At 38.9% G+C, this 23,844-nt stretch overlaps 1 protein-coding gene across 2 annotated transcripts; it reads right to left on the bottom strand.

Moving 5' to 3' along the window:
• Positions 1–3,815: 3,815 nt before the first annotated feature.
• Positions 3,816–16,304, bottom strand: ubac1 (UBA domain containing 1). 2 transcript variants are annotated; one of them, XM_060883484.1, is made up of 10 exons: positions 15,847–16,304; positions 14,977–15,097; positions 14,805–14,878; positions 14,580–14,687; positions 14,374–14,476; positions 14,162–14,270; positions 13,687–13,960; positions 13,456–13,542; positions 12,182–12,320; positions 3,816–7,096 (listed from the first exon to the last, which is right to left on the bottom strand). In XM_060883484.1, exons 1-10 carry the CDS (start codon positions 15,982–15,984, stop codon positions 6,981–6,983), a joined length of 1,269 nt encoding a protein of 422 aa, XP_060739467.1. In that variant the 5' UTR covers positions 15,985–16,304; the 3' UTR covers positions 3,816–6,980. The 2 variants fall into 2 exon arrangements, with proteins under 2 accessions (XP_060739467.1, XP_060739468.1); XM_060883485.1 differs by having other exon boundaries at positions 13,708–13,960.
• Between the last annotated feature and the right edge of the window lie 7,540 nt (positions 16,305–23,844).

The following is a 23,844-nucleotide window of genomic DNA, read 5'->3' as shown; positions in this document are numbered from 1 at the left end:
ACGATCAGAGAGCTGTTTGGGGATATTTCAAGAATCTGACCTGGGGATGAATCACCTGGGATGACCAGCATTTAATTTTGGCTGGGATTGAGTTTCAACTGATGAGTCATTATCCAAAATGAAATGTCCACTAGACATGCTGAGATCCGAGCAGAAGCCGTGGTATCTGAGGGAGGGAAGGAGAAGATGAGTGTCATCAGCATAGCAGTTGTAAGAGAATCTGAATAAGGATATAACCTCGCCAAGAGAATGAGTATAGAGGGAGAAAGAGAGAGGACCAAGTACTAAATCCCGGTGGACACCCGTGGAGGGTCTGTGTGTACAAATAACAGCTTAGCTGATCTAGCAACATGTAGTTTTTCAGAGATGGCCAAAAGGGAGGTCTCTGGGAAATGTGCCACATTAAAGCCAGAGTTAAGTAATAAAAAGATGATGTTGTGGAACCTATGAGGATCTTGTGTGAAGCATCATGCCTTTCCTTGTAGAAGGCTGTCTTGTCAGAAGTCACATCTGAAGACAATTTGGCCAGGAGTGTATAGTAAGGGGGTGAGATCTGGTGAATGAGAGAAAGCATAGGTAGACGATAGAGCAGCCAGCATAGCAGTGTTTTGAAAGTGAAAAGTGAAAGTGACGTGACATACGGCTAAGTATGGTGACCCATACTCAGAATTTGTTCTCTGCATTTAACCCATCCAAAGGGCACACACACACTGTGAACACACACACTGTGAACACACAGACCCGAACCATTTATGCTGCAGCACCCGGGGAGTTGGGGGTTTCGGTGCCTTGCTCAAGGGCACCTCAGTCATGGCCTGCCCAAGACTAGAACCCCCAACTTTAGGGTTAGGAGTCAGACTCTCTGATTTAATTGTAAGTAGAACTTTAATTGTTTTTTCATTAAATAACACAAAAGCATAATAAACATTATTATGCTTGTAATAAACATAATAAACTTAATTGTAATCAACATTATTTTATAGAGGATTTTTTTTTTATTTCAGGGGGAGTGAGTGTGTGTGGGGGTCATCAAATTATCTGCATGTGGTAACGCTCCTAATTTACTGCTTATTAAGAGTTAGTAAGGTAGTTATTAAGTTTAGGTATTGGGTACAATTAAGAATGTAGAATAAGGTAATGCAGAATTAAGCAGTAATATGTGCTTAATAAGTACTAATAAATAGCCAATATTCTATTAATATTCATGCTAATAAGCAACTAGTTAAATGACCGTAAAATAAAGTGTTACTGTGCATGTTATGGAAGAATGCAAGTACATGCAGGGGGTTTGGCCTCAATGGCCCTCCAGTAAGCAGTGTGCTGTGTGCAAGTGACCGAGAAATGCAGGGTACAAATTCAACTTAAACTGCATTAAATCTTATTGTTTTAAACAAAATTATGCTGCAATATTTTTTTAACTACATTTAAGTTCCTTGTTATAGGCAACTATGCATTTTTTTTTTAATTCCCAGTTTATTTCCATATATTCCCGTTAATTCCCGTTAACTCCTGTTAATTCCCATTGAAAGTTTCCAGCCTTGAAAATTCCCGGGAATTTTGCAACCCTACACATAATACTTCCCATAATCTATTGAGCTTGCTAATATTATGAACAGCGGCTATGCTAATTCCTCTCAACTGCTTCTCTCTTTCTACCCATCCCGAGGCATCCAGAAATTGTACCAGCTCCGATTGTCTTCCGTGTCAGGCCGATTTTGGACCTTCACTGACATGAGGCCAACCGTGTGAGGATCCTGAGACATCTAGAGATTTACCAGCTCCAGTTGGACTCTGCTGGAAATATTCGGACATACTAAGAGGAGATGCCAACTACATGTGGTCTTTAAGGACAACAACCTCCTCACCAATACATTTGTCGGACTGTATATTTATAATCACACCCTCCAGTGCCACCCAAATGAGGATGGGTTCCTCTCAAGGTTTCTTCCTTTACCATCCAAGGGATTTTTCCTTTCCACAGTTGCCTCAGTCACCTCAGACTTGCTCATTGGGGATAAATACAAACACATTTAAATATATCTAATATTAATCTTAATATTAACTTTTTGTTTTCTGTTTATGTTATGTAAAGCTGCTTTGAGACAGTGTCCATTGTTAAAAGCACTTTACAAATAAATTTGAATTTGTTTGAGACTGAGACAAAAGAGGAGGGTGATAGGGTTACTAAATGTGATCTCTGCTCTGTGGATGAGAGCACCTTGCCTGTAAGAGGTGATTACAGCAATGAGTTTGAGGCACATGTCTGCGATCTAACCAAAACTAAGTTTAGAATATGATTTAAGAAAGCAACAGAGGAAGAAAAGTACTTTAGAATACACCTGGGGACGGATGGCGGTTCATTTCAGGTCATGTTGTGCACACAGATACATGTTCCTACCTAGTGGCAAAAAATGTATCCTATTTTTTGGGGAGGTGGGATTTATGGGAAAACAATCCGCTTAGGTAGTGGTAGTAACTCTGCTTCACATGATCTAACAGCATGTCCCTTCGTGTTTATATCTTCTAGAACAGCAGCTCTGACAGTAGCATCAACTGCAAGACAAATCACATGTTTATAACTGTATTCATTCTGATATTGTTTTTATAGTAACAGCTTGTTCACAGGGACTTCGTGAATATGGTGTATTTAACAATGTTATTTGAGAAAAAAAACTGTATACTTATCGATATGGTAAAGATTTATTTGAGGAGACATTTACTACATTTATAGAATGGATGAATCAAGAGAATCAAGATAAGATTTTCCACTTGTCTTAATCAAGAGGTAGTAAAAAGGCGGTTGAAGGGATGATATTTATAGCTGCTATAAAAGGATGTAATAAAAATTTATTTATCTCAAACATTCCACAACTGCTAAAAAAAAGTATACATTTTTTTTTATTACCTTTTTAAAATGTGGGCAAATTTCAGATGTGTTGTCATAGAAAAATATTCAGCTTTATGGTGGAAACATCCCTCCTCTTGGCACATCATGGTAGATTATTTTCTATTAACGGCACATGCCAAGACGTTTTATTCCTTAACTTTGGAGCAGAAAAAAGCACAAAATGCAAATTGAAAGTAGCTGTCTCAGTCACAACCTGTCTAAAGACAAAGTACCTTGTCTTTAACCATCATGCGACAATAAGCACACCTAATAATTTGTGTTTTTCTCTCGCTACACATGCTAATCCTGTGATATAAGTGATCCTAACCCCTACCGCTCTCTGGACTTGTCTGATCTATCCTGATGCCCTACTTCTGTTTGGAGGCAACTCACTGCTGCTAAAGATGGTTCAACATGGACAGCCTGGAGATACATGAGATTACTTTGGATAAAAGCACTTAGAAACCATGGAGATGGCTTTGGACTACAATTAATACAAACAGTTTTGCACTTAAGTCTCCATCAGTGAACAGATGATAACTTTAACAAAACAGACCATGTTACAGAAGGGAAATTATTTATAATTACACCCTTCAGTGTCACCCAAATGAGGATGAGTTCACTTTTGAGTTTGGTTCCTCTCAAGGTTTCTTCCTCTTCCATCTAAGTTAGTTTATCCTTGCCACAGTTGCCTCAGTTTTGTTCATTGGTGATAAATACAAACACATTAAATATGTGAAATTTCCCCACTGTGGGACGAATAAAGGTACATCTTATGTCTAATATTGATCTTGAATTTTTCAATATATGTAATATATTTCTTATGTTCTGTAAAATTTTGTGCTTGGAGTCAACATTCATTGTTAAAAGTGCTATACAAATAAAACTGAATTAAAATTTAAATGAAAATAAATCTGATGCAACTTAATCCATATATGTCAAACCTTTTTATTTGTAATAAAACAAAAGCAAGGTTGTCAACTTCTGTGTAGATGTGTAGAGTGTACACAATGTGAAAAACAAAAACAGTCATTTTATTTTTACATTGCTTGAGCTTAAAGAACAGCAATGTATAGGAAGCTGTAAATTGTTGTATCTGTGACACGATTGTTAAATATGAGCAACACACAAGCAAGCATTTAAGCTCAGTGTTTCTAACATGATGTAAATACAGAGCTTATAGTGATACTGCTGTAGCCAAATTCCTCCTCATCTTCTTCTTCTTTTTTTAAAACAAAACTGAATAAACCTTTACACAAAGTCTGTACAGAGATTTCACATTATATTTTTAGACACAGCGTGATTGTAAACACACAGTAATAAGAAATATATACTATTGGATAGTGAACGGAGAGTGAGTAGTGTATTGCTTAGAACAATGACTGGTGTAGAGAATGATTTCAAACACTGACGATTGTTCGTTAAAAGGTAATACAGAGGCCACTGAAGGAAAATGCGCGATTCGACAATGAAAAGTGGTTATGCTGCAATTCCCAAGATGTTAAGTCTTAAAAAAAAAAAATCAGCTGATGGACTAAACAGATGTATTCAGACACAAACAAGAAACACATCAAAAGAATAAATAGGAAACACTTAAGGTGATTAAGAGTATTTAAATAAATCGGTGTATTACACATTAGCTTGCTAAGCATTCAGTTTCAGCACTTTTTACTCGTTAAATAGATTTCAGACAATTGCAACAGTAATGCAATCTTCTCCCTGCTGTAGATCTCTAATCCCCCTGAGCAAACAGAGCAAAAAACCATTACAAATACTGAGTGAGTCCTGCAAAAGAAAGAATTAAAGGAGGAGGAAATAAAGTGATGTACAACGCACACATCACAAGTAAAATGAGAGAAGAAATCATGATTACTTTGGTATCCAAGTGTAAATGTAACTAAGTCACAAACAGTCCCAAGTATTTTAACATTTAGAACATTTTCATGGATTTTAATTAGATATTAATGAATAGATTTTAGTCCATAGTGTCATCCTGTTATACACAATCCTTACAAGTAGCTGCTTTGGATTTAGATTTTTATTAAAAATACAGTGTTTGAGGAAACGTTCCAATAGGTTTCATATGCTTCCTTTGAAAACCAAAAAATCTGACACGTGTTTTTTTTTATAAAGTAATAGTAAGCAACTGACAAAAAGAAGTATTTGTGAAGAGCCAGCTAATCCTGACCACGCTGAAGTTTCTGTTCTTTGCGCTGCACTACAATCAGAATCTGAACTCTGCGGATCTGCAACTGCCTACAAACTGTAACATAGGTGTAAACATGGCACAAATAAAAGCTAAATGAAGCATGTGACCCGACATATAGAGCACCAATCATTTCTCTTTGTCAGTCATAAAAGGTTTTTCTAACCTGTGCCAAACAATTGGAAACAAAGGGAGTGGGATCCAATTTACAGAAGCCAGGAGTTTCAATAAACACAAGTGTAAATGAAATATCCGGCATGGCCTCACACCAAGACCTGAAGATTTGAGATTTGAAGCAAATAGGACAGGATGGGAAAAAAAAATGTTGCAAACCAGGATCTGTTTTTTTATTAGTCCATATTCATAGTAGCCACCTTTTCACATCTTTTATGTATGGCTATTTTATGAAAAACGATCTGAAATAAGAAACAAGAATAAAAAAAAGAAGGAACTCGATCACTATGGAGTTGTATTAGATAGAGAAGCTTAGGTTTCCATGTAATTGCATCATCTGGGAAATTAGTGCTGCTGTAAAGTGATGAACAAGGGAGAGAGAGAGAGAAGTCAGCAACCTTTTTTTTCTTTTTTTCTTTTTTTTTTTTTTAGATTTTTTGTTTTGCTGCTTTCTTCTTTTGCATATTAGACTTTTCATTGCATTGCAGAAATCTTGACAGCTGAAGAGAAGCAGAAAAAATCCTGAAAGGGCAGCAGAATAGCTCAAGCTATCTATGTGGCAACATCACAAACGCGTACAGTCAAGGAACTCCTTTGATATTTACCTTTCACCTTGAAGCATAGACGTACACAACACGTCTATAGGTTCAAGATTGAAACGTTCGCTCACAACTTTTTCTCTAAATGAAAGAAACATTAAATGGTGCAATGGGATGAGACATTAATGGCGTCATGTCCACCACAAGAAAGGTCCACATTATAAAAAACATCCTAACAATGTTCTTCCACAGACCTGAAATGAGATCCTGCGTTTTGTTTCCACACAACACAAAGCAGCGTTGCGTCTGTACAGTATTTGTACAGCTGTCGGCTAATGTAGCTCATGTGGCCTTTAAATGAAAACGGCGTGTTTTGTTCTCGCTCGTGTTCCATTAGAATGCAATATCAGTAAATGTATTTGCACAACCTGTATTTCAAAAAAATAAATAAATAAAATAAAATAAAATAAATAATAATCATCATCTTAGTCATCTCATCCTGGTAATATGTATTCTGATATTCGAAGAGATTAATAATGAGACATGAAACATCTGAAAGTTTTTTCCTGCAGTGTAAACAGTTTGTTTGTTTGTTCTGGATGCCTTGTTTTAATTTACATGGAGAAAGTATATAAAATAAAATATCTACTTAAAAGAATTAAAAAGAGCTTATAAAAAAAAAAAAAATAGTGAAGCGAGCATTTGTCAGTTGTTATCAAGTTAATGTTTACATTTGTTGTTTTTTTGGTTTGTTTTTTACAAGTGTTCTGTGAGTTATAAATAGATATCTGTATAATATTTAAAACTGAAAAATTCCCATCCTGTTATTATTGTTACATTCATTGCTCACTGTAACTCATATAGCGCATAAACCATACCGGCCACGCACACACTCTCGCACACACTCTCGCACACACTCTCGCACACACTCTCGCACACACTCTCGCACACACTCTCGCACACACTCTCGCACACACTCTCGCACTCGCACACACTCTCGCACGCGCACACACAATCGCACGCGCACACACACACAATCACACGCGCACACACACAATCACACGCGCACACACACAATCACACGCGCACACACACAATCACACGCGCACACACACTTCCCTTATTAGTGAATAAGCCTGTCCTGTTTGTAGAAACTCCAGAGATATGATGTGCTTTATGTGCGGTTGAGTGTCTGGAAGATTCTGGATATCTGGAGCATGACAGGGCCGGTCTCAGTGTCATTCATCCACTGTGTGCTGTTCAGAGGATTCTCCAGCATGTCCTCAAACGCTGCAGGTCAAAAACGCAATACGACACCACGATTAAAAGAACGCCTCAAAACAAGTATTGCAAATAACATCGAGCCTAGTTTCATCAAAATAAACCCAATTTACACAAGAAATGTGGTCATGGAAACCGTTAATCCAGTGATCGCTTGTGTGTTTAAATTACAGGAAACACTCTACCGTGATCCAACAAATGTAGCTAGAATCACTGCACCTTTATATATGGATTACAGTCATTATATATATGTTACTATAAACTTTATATTGAACATTCATTATTCATTGGGATATTAATGACATGAAACAAATGAATCCAAAACAAAAGACACTTAATAAAAAATAAATACATACTCAATTAGGATTTTTTAAAAATGGCACCCTATACAAGGAGGAAGAGTGAGGTTATGTCCCAAATGATGAACACTAGGCACAAGGAGCATCTGGTGTAACATCTGGTGTACTGTAGTTTAACGTCTAACGTCCGGTGTACTAAAGTTTAACGTCTGGTGTACTGTAGTATAATGTCTAACGTCTGGTGTACTGTAGTATAACGTCTAACGTACTGCAGTTTAATGTCTAACGTCTGGTGTACTGCAGTATAACGTCTGGTGTACTGCAGTATAACGTCTAACGTCTGGTGTACTGTAGTATAACGTCTAACGTCTGGTGTACTGCAGTATAATGTCTAACGTCTGGTGTACTGCAGTTTAGCTTCTAACGTCTGGTGTACTGCAGTATAACGTCTAACGTCTGGTGTACTGTAGATTAACGTCTAACGTCTGGTGTACTGTAGTATAACGTCTAACGTCTGGTGTACTGCAGTATAACGTCTGGTTTAACGGTTTGCAGTTTAACGTCCAACGTCTGGTGTACTGTAGTTTAACGTCTAACGTCTGGTGTACTGTAGATTAACGTCTAACGTCTGGTGTACTGTAGTATAACGTCTAACGTCTGGTGTACTGCAGTATAACGTCTAACGTACTGTAGTTTAACGTCTAACAGCTGGTGTACTGTAGTATAACGTCTAACGTCTGGTGTACTGTAGTATAACGTCTAACGTCTGGTGTACTGTAGTATAACGTCTAACGTCTGGTGTACTGTAGTATAACGTCTAACGTCTGGTGTACTGTAGTATAACGTCTAACGTCTGGTGTACTGCAGTATAACGTCTAATGTACTGTAGTTTAACGTCTAACAGCTGGTGTACTGTAGTATAACGTCTAACGTCTGGTGTACTGTAGTATAACGTCTAACGTCTGGTGTACTGTAGTATAACGTCTAACGTCTGGTGTACTGTAGTACAACGTCTAACGTCTGGTGTACTGTAGTATAACGTCTAACGTCTGGTGTACTGTAGTATAACGTCTAACGTCTGGTGTACTGTAGTGTAACGTCTAACGTCTGGTGTACTGTAGTATAACGTCTAACGTCTGGTGTACTGTAGTGTAACGTCTAACGTCTGGTGTACTGTAGTATAACGTCTAACGTCTGGTGTACTGTAGTATAACGTCTAACGTCTGGTGTACTGTAGTATAATGTCTAACGTCTGGTGTACTGCAGTATAACGTCTAACGTACTGTAGTTTAACGTCTAACAGCTGGTGTACTGTAGTATAACGTCTAACGTCTGGTGTACTGTAGTATAACGTCTAACGTACTGTAGTTTAACGTCTAACAGCTGGTGTACTGTAGTATAACGTCTAACGTCTGGTGTACTGTAGTATAACGTCTAACGTCTGGTGTACTGTAGTATAACGTCTAACGTCTGGTGTACTGTTGTATAACGTCTAACGTCTGGTGTACTGCAGTATAACGTCTAACGTACTGTAGTTTAACGTCTAACAGCTGGTGTACTGTAGTATAACGTCTAACGTCTGGTGTACTGTAGTATAACGTCTAACGTCTGGTGTACTGTAGTATAACGTCTAACGTACTGTAGTTTAACGTCTAACGTCTGGTGTACTGTAGTATAACGTCTAACGTCTGGTGTACTGCAGTATAACGTCTAACGTACTGTAGTTTAACGTCTAACAGCTGGTGTACTGTAGTATAACGTTTAACGTCTGGTGTACTGTAGTATAACGTCTAACGTCTGGTGTACTGCAGTATAACGTCTAACGTACTGTAGTTTAACGTCTAACATCTGGTGTACTGTAGTATAACGTTTAACGTCTGGTGTACTGTAGTATAACGTCTAACGTCTGGTGTACTGCAGTATAACGTCTAACGTACTGTAGTTTAACGTCTAACAGCTGGTGTACTGTAGTATAACGTTTAACGTCTGGTGTACTGTAGTATAACGTCTAACGTCTGGTGTACTGCAGTATAACGTCTAACGTACTGTAGTTTAACGTCTAACAGCTGGTGTACTGTAGTATAACGTCTAACGTCTGGTGTACTGTAGTATAACGTCTAACGTCTGGTAGGTCTCCGATGTTTGAGAAATGCTTCAGAAAACTGAGTCGGAACGACAAACTAAAAATCAAAACAAACGTGTAGCCAATAAGCAGAAAGGGGCGGGTCTTGTCAATATGAGTGAGTGTTCAGTGTGCATGTGTGACATTAGCAGAAAGCAGTTTTAACATTGACATGGAGGATAAAAACAAAGAAAGAAAGCGAAGAAAGGCTTACGATAAGGCAAGAAGTAGGACCCATGTTAATACAGGATCAGCTTTCCAGCACTGGAGAGAACTGAAGGAGCGGGAAGTTGGCAGCATATTCACAGATTGGAGTTTCCCCGAGTCAATAACTCCTGAGCTAAACGCTGTTACTAGCGAAACGCAGCTTTAGGTGCCTCTCTACATTACTACGATAGAAAAGGGGTGTTATTTGTGTAGTAACAGTGTTTAGCTGCTAATGTCACACATGCGCACTGAACAGTCTCTCCGCCGCATATTTACAAGACACGCCCCTTTCTGCTCATTGGCTACACATTTGTTTTGATTTTTGTTTTGATTTTTAGTTTGTCGTTCCGACTCAGTTTTCTGAAACATTTCTCAAACATCGGAGACCCTACCTTTAAGAAAGACCCGACCCGAGACAAACCCGGAAAAATTAGACCCAAGTCCGACCCGACCGGTTGGCAATTTTTTTTAACCCGACTGGACCCAAGCGTCCAGGCCTGTTTCAACAAAAATTAGCTTACCGCCAGCCACACGATGTCGCAAGCGGTCTTGGCAAACAGAGGAGAGGTTGGAAAAGGACTCAAGTCGACGCACACACGCAAGATACAGTAGTTCGGGTCTTGTCGGGTCTGTTCGGTAACAACACATTCATTTTAAATTACCCGAGACCCGTCTACACTAGTACACTAGTCTGGTGTACTGTAGTTTAACGTCTAACGTCTAACGTCTGGTGTACTGTAGTTTAACGTCTAACGTCTGGTGTACTGTAGTATAACGTCTAACGTCTGGTGTACTGTAGTGTAACGTCTAACGTCTGGTGTACTGTAGTGTAACGTCTAACGTCTGGTGTACTGTAGTATAACGTCTAACGTCTGGTGTACTGTAGTGTAACGTCTAACGTCTGGTGTACTGTAGTGTAACGTCTAACGTCTGGTGTACTGTAGTTTAACGTCTAACGTCTGGTGTACTGTAGTATAACGTCTAACGTCTGGTGTACTGTAGTGTAACGTCTAACGTCTGGTGTACTGTAGTGTAACGTCTAACGTCTGGTGTACTGTAGTATAACGTCTAACGTCTGGTGTACTGTAGTGTAACGTCTAACGTCTGGTGTACTGTAGTGTAACGTCTAACGTCTGGTGTACTGTAGTTTAACGTCTAACGTCTGGTGTACTGTAGTATAACGTCTAACGTCTGGTGTACTGTAGTGTAACGTCTAACGTCTGGTGTACTGTAGTGTAACGTCTAACGTCTGGTGTACTGTAGTTTAACGTCTAACGTCTGGTGTACTGTAGTATAACGTCTAACGTCTGGTGTACTGTAGTGTAACGTCTAACGTCTGGTGTACTGTAGTGTAACGTCTAACGTCTGGTGTACTGTAGTGTAACGTCTAACGTCTGGTGTACTGTAGTATAACGTCTAACGTCTGGTGTACTGTAGTTTAACGTCTAGTGTACTGTAGTGTAACGTCTAACATCTGGTGTACTGTAGTATAACGTCTAACATCTGGTGTACTGTAGTATTACGTCTAATGTCTGGTATACTGTAGTTTAACGTCTAACGTCTGGTGTACTGCAGTATAACGTCTGGTGTACTGTAGTATAACGTCTAACATCTGGTGTACTGTAGTATAACGTCTAATGTCTGGTATACTGTAGTTTAACGTCTAACGTCTGGTGTACTGCAGTATAACGTCTAACATCTGGTGTACTGTAGTATAACGTCTAATGTCTGGTATACTGTAGTTTAACGTCTAACGTCTGGTGTACTGCAGTATAACGTCTAACATCTGGTGTACTGTAGTTTAATGTCTAACGTCTGGTTTACTGTAGTTTAACGTCTGGTGTCTGGTTCAGTTTTAAAAGTTTAATAATAACCAGCATAAGCAGTTTTCCGGTCGATGTCAAATAATATCAAACGCATGTAGGCCGAATAGAGTAAATGTTTTTAAAAAATTTTAAATAAAAAGACATATGTAAGACGGCTTGCCCACTGGAGTGTTGTCGGTCATCGTGCACTCTTCCACTATGTAAGCAAAGCTGCAAGGGTTGAATGCTTGTAGCGGCCAACTATCCACACTTCCTTTTTTTCTTTTTTCTGCTGAATAAGTGCATCATCTGGGTTCTTTAAATGCCCTTGTTTTTGTAGTGTGAACAAGCTACTCACCTTATTTATACTCCAGCGGCCAAGCTGAGTTTTAATTTTAATCTTTTAGTCTTAACAATGACTTCCATTCTACCCATTTCCTCATATCATTTAGTTGTTTTTCTTTAATTCTGTGTGCCTACATTTAATTGTGTGCACAACTTACTGAAAATAAAGCCGTGTCATATTAAAGCTAGGATATCGGTTAATCACGCTGAATGAATAAAACAACAGGAATGTTTTTGTTTGTTTCATTTCTTAGTTGTCATTTTTCGTACGATTTTTTTTTTGGGGTTTTTTTGGCAGACAGACAGAGAGACATACCCAGCAGTATTTTGGGGTTGGTGAGGCCGAGCTGGACCACAGGATTCTCCAGTATGGCTTGAAACAGAGGGCTGTTAGTGTCAATACCCTTATCGAGATCCTCAGCAGAAGGCTTTCTGTCACCGAGCAACCATTCACACTATGCAAAAGCAGAACAACAAGAGTCAAGGGGTGATGAGCAGAAAAATCAAATGGGTGTCGTTAACATAGCAATACACCATCATAACAATTTTATGCCAGTTAAAGCTAAGCCGGGGGCATCAAATCCAGATCTGGTCTTTAATAGAGGATTATTCTGCATGCTACATAAACCTGTTATCTGTTACAACAAGTGTTTACTCATCTTTTTGGCTGCAGTTGGCTACATGAAATCAGTACATCAGCACTTAGTACAACTTGAGTCTTGGGTTATGAGTAGAAATTAATTATAACATTACTTTCTGATACATCCAGTAGACCTGTTTGTGAAGTTTTAGCTTAACTTGATTTCCCTTTAAGGTAACACAACACATGTGGAGTAATTGAGCGTACTCTGTTAATTGAGGATAAGAATAAAGAAGCATGCGGTATTATTCATCATGAAAAGAGTGGTTTCGTTTGACAAAGTTTGCGAGGCTCAGGTGTGCAGAGACTTACTTGGGCTGCAAAGCTCACTGTTCTGGGTCTTAGTTACATAGTATTAGATTTCATGGAGTCGTACGTAGAATAGTCAGCTAAGTGGGGAAGCATTTAACTGTCAGTTTCATGACAATTACTGATAACACCTGATGTACAATCAATTGTTTCCAGGTTACACAGACGGGTAGTATTTCCACCTCTATCCACTTAGTCCTGTCTGTTTAGAGACATTGTATTCAAAACTATTTATGCCAGGAAAGTTATTTCCACTGAGAGTTATGTTGCACACATTGCTTAAGTTAATTTTCTGGGATCTTTATTCAGATTATGCAAATCATTATATACGCCTTTAAACTGTCCCTGAATAGAACAGTCTGGGACACTGTTTTTAAAATAGAGTTTAAATGTCTACTTTTATCTGCAACCATTTTTCTTTAAGGTTGAAAAAAAAACAACTCAGGGGATAAAAAATGTGCACAGCAAAACAATGTGATATAAAGACAATAAAAATATAAACAGACTAACATGAATGAGAAGATGATTAAGGGACATAATAGGAGACTAGTATCTGTGACGTGTGTGGTTTCAGTATAAATACTTCACTATGAGTAATACGGTCTGCTATCTATAAAAAGTCCTTTGAAAGAGTGACTTACAGCAGCATCCTGTTGATTATTATTGACCCGGAGGGCGTCAATCACTTCCTTTTCATCAAATCCCATCTCCATCAGTGCAATCACTGCCTGTAAACAACAGATGTAAACAGGTCAACTATTTCAAAACATTACCAACATGCGCAACACAAAAAGACAACATACAATTCTGTTTACAGTCAACGCAGGAAAACAAAGGAAGATGACAAACTTTCAGTGAAGTTAAAAACCAACCTCTTGTGAAACGGCACTAACCCGTGAGTCCGGCCTGAACTCTCGTTTCCTCCGGATCCTCTTAAAGATCTCCGTCAGCTCGTCCTGCTTAGCTTCCTCAGAGCTGGACTGTGAGATGGTGGCTGCTTGAGCCGTAGCAGGAGGACCTGCAGACGCAGACACAGGCGCTGAAGTTCCGGCTGCTCCTTGAGCTTCCTGGCCCGGCAGGGGTGTGTCGACGGTGGGGTCGTCGACGTGCTCGATCAGCCACTCCATAGCCTGTGTTACAGACATGCTGCGAGAAAAGTGACCGTGATTAGTGCATATGAACCTGCTAGGACAAATTATTTTGTATTACATAGAAATTACAGCTGAACATTGCATTCAGTCTTTTCACACTTCCAAGGCTTTACTAGTGTGACTTGCAGCTTAAACGAGTGCATTTATTTTAACTTGCAAAATAGAACAAAGACACAAAGAGTGAGTATACGCTCACTGGTTAAGGCGCAGTGCTTTGACTGCACGGCTCTCTGGGAAACCCATTTCGGTCAGCTGCTGCAGTGCGTTCTCATCCACACGTTCCTCATCATCCTCATCCAACATCGCTGAAATAAACAAACAGAGTTGGTAACAGAAAAGTTTACTTTTATGGTAAAAGCTGTGACAGAAAATGCAAGTGTTTACACCTGCATTATTTCATACACTCACCATTGGCCTTTTTGAAAAGTTCAACAGCATCTGGATTCAAAGCGAGAAGCTTCTGCGCTACCTCGATGAGCGACACCAGAATCTTCCTCAGTTCTGTTTGGAACTAGTGTCGAGAAAACACATACGAAACCCACTTATGTCCAACAAATTTCACTTTTTCGAAATAAAGGAAAATTCACTAACATGTTCAGAAAAATTGCACTCACGTCTCTGATGTTGTGCTGTGTGACAGTGCGGTCCGAGTGACGAATGGACAAATTTGAAGTGGCTTTGAGGATAGCATCTTTATCAGGAGCCTTGCTCTCCTGCTTCTTCTGCCGGTGAACCAAAAGGAAAAAAATGAAAGTTTTTTTTTGTTAAAAAATTTATTTTGCGTGTTCAATGTAATATAGCAGATAATTTGCAGAACTGTGCAAATAACAGCAGGGTACCTTCTCTTCCGCAGATACGTCTGTCATTTTAGGATTGGGTGGTTGCGCTCTCTTCTTTATCAATAACAAACAGTCTGGAAAGAAACAAGTGCTGTGATTTGAAAAAAAAAAAGCTTTAAGCAATAAATGTGGAGTAAATACGATTGAAAGTGTAAATGAATGGTGCTTATACCTTTATCTTTAAGGTTTTCGTCTGCGACGGTTTTGGATTCAGTAAGAATCCGCTCTGTAGATGCGTGAATGAGTTTGTGATGCGTGATGGTTTTGGGATCCTCTAGATTCCCGTGCACACACTGTCAATAAAAAAAAACCAATATATTAAAATACAATAATAAAATACAATTAATGTTTTTAAATAAATTCTACTATTCCAAAACTATGTACATATACATTTCACATTAAATTTATTTTCATAAATTGCAAAATAAAAGTACATTTGAAAAGAAAACACCTAATTCTGACGCAAGGATATGCAGGTCCATGGCAGAAAATAAAATGTAATGGAAAAACTAAAAAGTGCCTTTTTCTTTTTCTTGAAATTCACACTAACGTCATGAGTGGAAAATGCCGACTGACCCTTTACAATTCCTCTAGCTGTTAACATCATGACAAAAAAAGATCTCAGGGGACCAGAATCATTTTCAGTGAGTGTTCATTTAAGGCATATTGCTGCTCTGGCTCAGTTTTCTGGTTATGATTTGGTCACAGGTTGCCAAGTCTGTGGTTTTCCAGGTAAACACACCTGATCCAGCTCAGGAAGAACTGTAAAATTCCTGATCAGTCAAATCAAGTGAAAAAACACCCCAGTGTACAGGACCAGGTTGTGCTCCTCTGTGGGATAAATAAGTTCTAGTCTTAACAAGATAGCTTGGTTAATTATAAATAGCACTGTGTCTCCTTGCCTTCTAGAGTCTATAAATACACCGCAATGACACTGACGGATTTAACAGGCCTCTCTGAAAGCTTTGGTGAGCCAGTAATGGATGTGAGCCAAGTGAACTAACACAGCTCTTGACAGCTAGTCTGTTCACTGTATACATACGTGCTTCAGGCATTTCTCCTTCAGCTTCTCTATAGTGCTATCTTCTGTGACTTCCTCCATCCACTCAGTGCCCTCCATGGTACAGATATGGATCTTCAACACGTTCCCTGCGAAGATCTTCTCTTCTTGTACGAACATGGTTGAGAAACAAGCTTTAGTCCGAGCAGCAGCAGCTCTACCGAAATAACGCCGCACCGCAGCCTAGCAAGTCAGTGTATTGTAGCTAGCGCGCTAACTGTTTATTAGCCTGCTAAGCTACACTCTCCTTCTGCCGAATACAACCACAACAGGCTACGGTTAGTTATTGTTATTCGACCATTTTGCAAGCCGTGAGATACCGCCAGTCAGCGTGTGCTTTACTTAGTCCGCTAACGCAACCTAATATCCTCGGCTCTCCCAAGCAGCTCGCAGAGTCTCTTTCGCACCTGTGATAGAGGCAGCAGCAGAGGAACACGGAAGAGTGGGAAAGCTCATATGCGCATGCGTGAGGGTCTCTTCTCCATAGAGCACCGTAAAAAGTTTACGTCCCCCTCGAGCCTCAAAAACATAGGTTTAAACTACATGTATTATAACTAAATCATGCAGACGTTTTCATATTTCCTTTTTTTACTTTCAAAATGTTCTCTTTTATTTTTTTAGTTTATATTCTGGCTTTATCTCCTTTTATTCCAGCTTTATTTCTATTTTTATATTTGCTGCCTTGTCATTTTTGTTTGCTGCTGGAACACTCAAATTTCCCCCAATGGGATGAATAAAGTCCTATTTTATCGTAGGCAACATACTTCCATCCATCCGTACATTCATTTATGTAGCATTTATCCTATACACAAACTTACACACACACACACACACACACACACACACACACACACACACACACACACACACACACACACACACACACACACACACACACACACACACACACATTTACGCAAAACAAACAAAAAAAAAGAAAAAATGTTTGTCTGTGTTCTATAATACCTCCAAACAGAGTTTTAGACATAATACTAGACATGGCATTCTTAGTGTCTTAGTGCAACCTAGCAAAGCAGAATCAATGTATTTATTGGTGTTCAAACCCCCAATCTTTGAGGTGTAATACGGGACTCTGATCGATATACTTCATTAAATGGTATTTTAAAATGTTTTATTAGTTTTCTTCTTCTTCTTCTTCTTCTTTTTCTTCTTCTTCTTCTTCTTCCTTTGGCTTTTCCCGTTAGGGGTCGCCACTGTGAATCATCTGTTTCCACATAACTTTATTCTCGACATCCTCTACTTTAGTACTAATTAATTTCATGTCCTCTTTTAACACATCCATATATCTCCGATTTGGCTTTCTGCTTGACCTCTTCCCTGGCAGCCTCCAACATCCTTCTATCAATATAACTATCTCCCTACTCTGCACATGTCCAAACCATCTCAATCTAGCCTCTCTGACCTTGTCCCTAAAACAGCCAACCTGAGCTGTCCCTCTCATGTGCTCGTTCCTAATCCTGTCCATCCTCGTCACTCCTAAAGAGAACATCAACATCCTCATCTCTGCCTCATGTCTTTTCCTCACTGCTACAGTTTCAAACCCATACAGCATAGCTCAGCGGTATCCAATCTAATCCACAAAGGGCCAGTGTGGGTGCAGGTTTTCATTCCAACCAAGCAGAAGCCACACCAAAAGCCAAGAACAACTTATTAAACAGGTGGAATCAGGTGTGGCTTCTGCTTGGTTGGAATGAAAACCTGCACCCACACTGGCCCTTTGTGGATAAGATTGGACACCGCTGGCATAGCTGGTCTCACTACTGTCTTTTACACCTTTCCTTTGATTCTTTCTGACACTCTTCTGTCACACAACACTCCTGACAAGTTTCTCCACCCACTCCAATCTGCCTGCACTCGCCTCTTCACCTCTTTTCTATACTCCCTGTCACACTGGATGGTTGACCCCAAATACTTAAACTCCTGCACCTTCTTGACCTCAGCCCCCTGTAACCTCGGTGTTCTACTTCCCTCCCTCTCATTCATACAAATGTATTCTGTCTTACTACGACTGAATTTCATTCTTTTTTTTCCAAAGCAGACCTTCACCATTCCAGGTGTTCCTCCACCTGCTCCTTACTCTCACTACAGATCACAACATCATCAGCAAACATCATTGTCCACGGAGATTCCTGTCTGACTTCATCTGTCACCTTGTCCATCACCATAGCAAACAAGAAGGGACTCAAAGCCGATAGTTGATGTGGCCCGACCTCCACCTTATACTCCTCTGTCTGACTTACAGCACATATCACTGCTGTCATACTCCTCTCATACATATCCTGAACTACTCTCACATACTTCTTTGCCACTCCTGACATTTTCATACAGTACCATAGCTCCTCTCTCAACACACTTTCATATGCTTACCCTAAATCTCTGAACTTAAATCTCTCCATTAAGATTCTCAGAGGAAAAACTGCATCTGTAGTGCAAACAGTTGTATTAGTATTAGTATTATTTAATATGCCTGTTAGCATTAGCAGTTCATGCCACTAGAAAGCTGACTGTCTGAACAGGAACTGAGTTTTTGAACGCACACAAGAGTGTAATCTAACCACGTGACGCAGCAGGCAAGCAGAGGGAGCGCGAGCACTAACTAATAAACCTTAACAGACGTGACGAAACATGGAAGGCGCTACACCAAAAATAATTAAGTTCAGGTACCGGGATTTTGTGCAAGATGAGAAGAGAAGAACAGCAGTATGCGACCACATCGCTCACATTTGAATGACAAAGTTCTATCAAATTAATTTTTTTGCAAGTGCAATGTAGTGTAAATGGTTGGTCACTGTTTATGTGGAAATGTCAGCTTTTTTGCAATAGCACTTATAATTGGTCTTCAGTGTTAGGCTTTGAGTGAAAAGCGTATGGATCGTTTATGGGGATGCACACATATATTTGTATATATATATATATATATATATATATATATATATATATATATATATATATATATATATATATATATATATATAAATATAAAAAACTTCAGAGTTGTTCACACACACACGCACACATTCAATTTAAAGGGATAGTTCACCCAAAAATAAAAAAATTCTTTTATAATTTTCTCACCCTCATGATGTTACAAACCTGTATAAATTTCTTTGTTCTAATGAACACGGAGGAAGATATTTTAAGGAATGTTTATAACTAAACCATTCATGAGCCCCATTCAATTCCATAGTATTCTTTTTTTTCACTATGAAAGTGAATGGGGCTCGTGAATGGTTTGGTTATAAACAGTCCTCAAAATATCTACATGTGTGTTCATCAAAACAAAGAAATTTATACAGGTTTGTAACATCATGAGGGTGAGAAAAAGATAACAGAATTTTCATTTTTAGGTGAACTATCTCTTTAATTAATAAATTACACTCACTCCAATCATCTCTCTCTCTCTCTCTCTCTCTCTCTCTCTCTCTCTCTCTCTCTCTCTCTCTCTCTCTCTCCAATAGTTAATTCACTTCAAGGTTTGTGGGATTCAATAATTTACGTTTTTTGATTGACGTGATTGATTGTTGTTATTCTGTTGTTAAAAAGGAAGGATCTAATTTAAGGATGTGTTCATGTCCCATTAAAAGGGAATGCCTGTTCAAAAAATGCCATTTGGTTGTATAGAAGCCATTGTACTTTTTTATATATACTTTTCCATGGTCTTCTGCCATGTTTGAGGCATATTGAAACTTTTCATGCTTTTATGTTGACCTTATTTCAGTTACATTTACATCTTATTCTTTGTAGTTTTGATTTTTATTCATTTTTAGATTTTTATTGTATTTACAACTCACCTGTATGTGGACACCTTTTAAAAATAAATGCATATAATCATTTTTTGTTGCAAATAAAACTCTCATAGTCCATAAATAATGTAGACAGAGGTGGGAGTAAGTCACACATGTGCAAGTCACAAGTAAGTCTCAAGTCTTAACCTTCAAGTCTCAAGCATTTTTTGTGAGAGTCAAGTCAAGTCAAGTCAAGTCACTGCTTTATGTCAAGCAAGTCAAGTCAAGTCGTAGCTTGAGTCAAGCAAGTCACTGGCAAGTCATACATATGTTTGATGATTTTACCCTGCACATCAAAGTCTTTCAGTAAAATTCAGATTTCTGTCACCCGCAAAAACTGACTGGTGACTCTGTGGTGGTCGGTTTAATCAGAGAGGAGGAATAACAGACCTGCAGGTGGACTGGTGACTCTAAATTGAGTGTGTGTGTTCAACTGCACTGAATTCTAAATGAATTTTGCCCCTTTCATATACATTGACGTATATACAAAATATATGTTACTGTATTGTTTTAAAAATACTTGATTATTCCAGGAGGCGGTCTAGAACTAATTTAAAATAAACAAGGCACTACCTCTTATGTCTTCAGCATTTGAACTCCTCCAGGGAGCCACTGTGCTTACTAAGCTGGATCTCTGTAATGCCTAACACCTCGCCATCTGGGAAGGGGACGAGTGGAAGATGGCTTTTAACACCCCTACTGGACATTACTGTCATACTCCTCTCTTATATTTCCTGAACTATGCCATTTGGCCTTACCAATATGACAACAGTAGTACAGGCCCTCGTCAACGACATCCTCTGAGACATGCTCAACTGCTATGTGATTGTTTATTTTTTCACGCTTGCTGGAGGAACACATCACTCATGTCCGGTCTGTGCTCCAGCGCCTCCTACAGAACCAGGATTTTGAGGGCAGAAAAGTGTGATTTCCACGTCCCAACCACCACCTGCCTGGGGTTCATACGCTTGGCTGGCAGCGTGCAGATGGACCCCGACCAGATAAGTACGGTCAAGGACTGGCCACGCCCAAACACAAGGAAGCAGCTGCGACAATTCTTGGAGTTTCACACTTTTACCAGAAGTTCATCCGGGGATACAGCTTTGTCGCTGCACCTCTTCATGCACTCACCTCCTTCCTGCACCCTTTCAAGTGGACTCTAGAAGCTGGGAACATCTTCAAAAGACTCAAAGATCTGTTCAACTCTGCGCCCATCCTGACTCTGCCAGACCCACCCCAACAGATTGTGGTGGAGGTGGGCACTTCGAATCTCGGTGTCCAAAGCATTCTATCACAAAGAGACCCCAAGGATAGCCGTCTCCATCCCTGCACTGCCTTCTCCCGTTGCCTGAGACAGTCTGAGCAGAATTACACGGTTGGGGACCATGCTCTGCTTGCCATCAAGCTTCACTGGAAGAGTGGCATCATTAGCTGGAAGGGGCCGAGCAGCCATTTCTCGTATAGACTGATCATAAGAACCTGACCACCTTGAATTTTCACTTCCAGGGCAGCAGACATTTTATGTGGATCCATTCTCTGAATACTTTAATAAATGAATTCCCAATCTTTTCCCGGCAAGGGCCGGTGTGGGTGCAAGTTTTCATTCCAACCAGATGTCATTCCAACCCATGCTGGCTCTTTGTGGATAAAATTGGACACATTACTGCTTTGATATAAAAGCACATGACATCTAGATGACATTATACTCTCTCAGTTGTCTTAAGTATATTTTATCCTTGTTGACCTGCTACCTCACTTCCTTCTCTCTCAAGGTCAATCTAAATGCAGCTTACAGCAAACAAAAGCCCCCCTGCTCACTCATTCAGTTACTTCCCTGAGAAACCACCTTCGTTCTCACACTAGAGTGTAGCCATTAGTCATTTGTTTAGGGCTTGACTTATAACAAGAACTCTAAAGGAAATGAATATGATTCATCTTGGTGTCACAACCAGGGAAGGAAGGAGACGGACCCGTACACAGGATACCTTCAAAGGAATGGGGTTTAATAAATGATAAAGACAAAGACAGTAAATGACGAGAACTAAAGCAATACAGATGACAACACTTAACAATGACTAGGGTAACTAATAAATCCGCGCTGCCATCGGCAACGCGGCTCACTTAAATACAAAAAGACAATGAGACACAATTGGGAACAGGTGTGGAGACAGGGAGGTGCAGACGAAGGCGGGGCAGACACGTGACAACAATAACAACAACAACAGCACATGGCCGGAAGTCCGCGCTGATCCCTGACACTTGGTTGAATTTTAAGTTTTAAATATGCATGTCTGATGTATTTATTCATTTAGTTGGCATACATGTTAGCAAAAAGCAATGATGTATTTTTCTTAATTGCACTACTTTAAAGGGTAAACACATTAACCATTTGACTTCTCAACAAAAGGTGTGTCTCAAAGTAATGGTTGCAATAATTTAATGGAATACATGTTTTTAAAACTATTTCTTATTTACTGCATCTGTATCATTTTTATGTATAGATTACTAAGGGCAAACATTTTGATTGTGTACTTTATTTCAAATTTACTTAAAATGAATATTAAAGCAAACAAAGGTTTAACGAACAAACGATTAATTCACCCTGGTTGGAATGTCAGTTTGTTGCAGGGCACCATACACACACACACACACACACACACACACACACACACACACACACACACACACACCTAGAGGAAATTTATAGGCTTTTCACACTTCACTATGTGTGGAGAAGTGTTTCACACTTGAAATTTATAAGTGGGGTTAGCACAGAGTTAGCAGCACATTTACAATTTTAATGCTGTATTGTGGTGCTGAGGTGTTAAAATGTTAGGGCTAGATGCTCAGCAACAGATACACAATTAGAAAAAGAACAATGTGTACCTAATATTATGGGTGAACCATCACAACAAAACAAAATCTAAATGATAAAAAACAAAACCAGTATTCTGTTAAGCCAGGCTTACAAATTTAGAGCTAACTATTTCAAATGTGAAAAGTTCATATGTGTAGCCAATCAACCAACCTGCATATTTGGGACAGTAGGAGGAAACTCACATGAACGATATGCAAAACTCCACACAAACAGTTCCTGAGCTCAGTATTGAACCAGGTCATAGAGATGTAATAATGAAATTAGCAGGAAAGATCGTGGAACAATTGAGATGGACCCAGAGTGGACTCATATACCAGTGTTGACTGCAGTGTTGTTTGTAATAAAGGTGCTGTGCTGTGTTACTTTATGTCAATTTGCTCTGTGTTGAGATGTGACTAAAGAAATTGCCTGCAAACATTTTGCCTTGTTTGTCAAATTATAAATATAAGATAAGATAAGATAAGATATTCCTTTATTCGTCCCACAATGGGGAAATTTCTCTGTTACAGCAGCAAAAATATATATAAAAAGAATAACGAATAAGGACATAATATAATATACAGTATATACAAAAACAAAAATGTATAAAAAAAGAGTAGTGGTTACACTGAAGACATATTGCACATAGGTAACATTGCACATTTTTCAAAATTTCTGTTATTGCACATGTTTAAAATGCTTTGTTAATTGTTTATTATTGCAGTGAAACAGTAATACCAGTGTGTATTTTGGTGATTGGTTCACTGGGAGCAGCTTTGATTGTATAGTCTAATAGAAGCAGGGAGAAAAGACCGTCTGTATCACTCCTTCAGACACTTAGGATGTAACAGTCTGTCATTGAAGGAGCTGCTCAGAGCTGAAACCATTTCATACAGGGGGTGAGAGTCATTCTCCAGCAATGATGATAGTTTTGCTATCATCATATTAAATATGGGTCACTTTACACATTCTTTCAGCCTCCATCTGAGGCAGAGCTAAATATTCTGAGGTGATGAATTACTGCGTTTTCATTTATTAATAACCACAATGTGCATGTATTAATATTGACCAGATCCAGCTATGGATCCTACGGACACAGCTCTGCTGTATTTAAAGTAATGTGTCTGCATAATAAATGAATGGAAGTTAGTAGGAGTGAGTTAATATTATGAATGAATGAAATCATGCTACTGGATTTGCTCTGGCCTTCTTCTTTTTAATATTAGTTATTAAATTTTGTTGAAGAATTCAGATAATATATATTGTAATATATATATATATATATATATTACAATATATATTATATTTATATATATT

Source organism: Tachysurus vachellii, chromosome 12 (genome assembly GCF_030014155.1).
Source record: "Tachysurus vachellii isolate PV-2020 chromosome 12, HZAU_Pvac_v1, whole genome shotgun sequence".
In the NCBI taxonomy this organism is placed as follows: Eukaryota; Metazoa; Chordata; class Actinopteri; order Siluriformes; family Bagridae; genus Tachysurus; species Tachysurus vachellii.
This window is presented reverse-complemented; position numbering and strand designations above follow the sequence as displayed.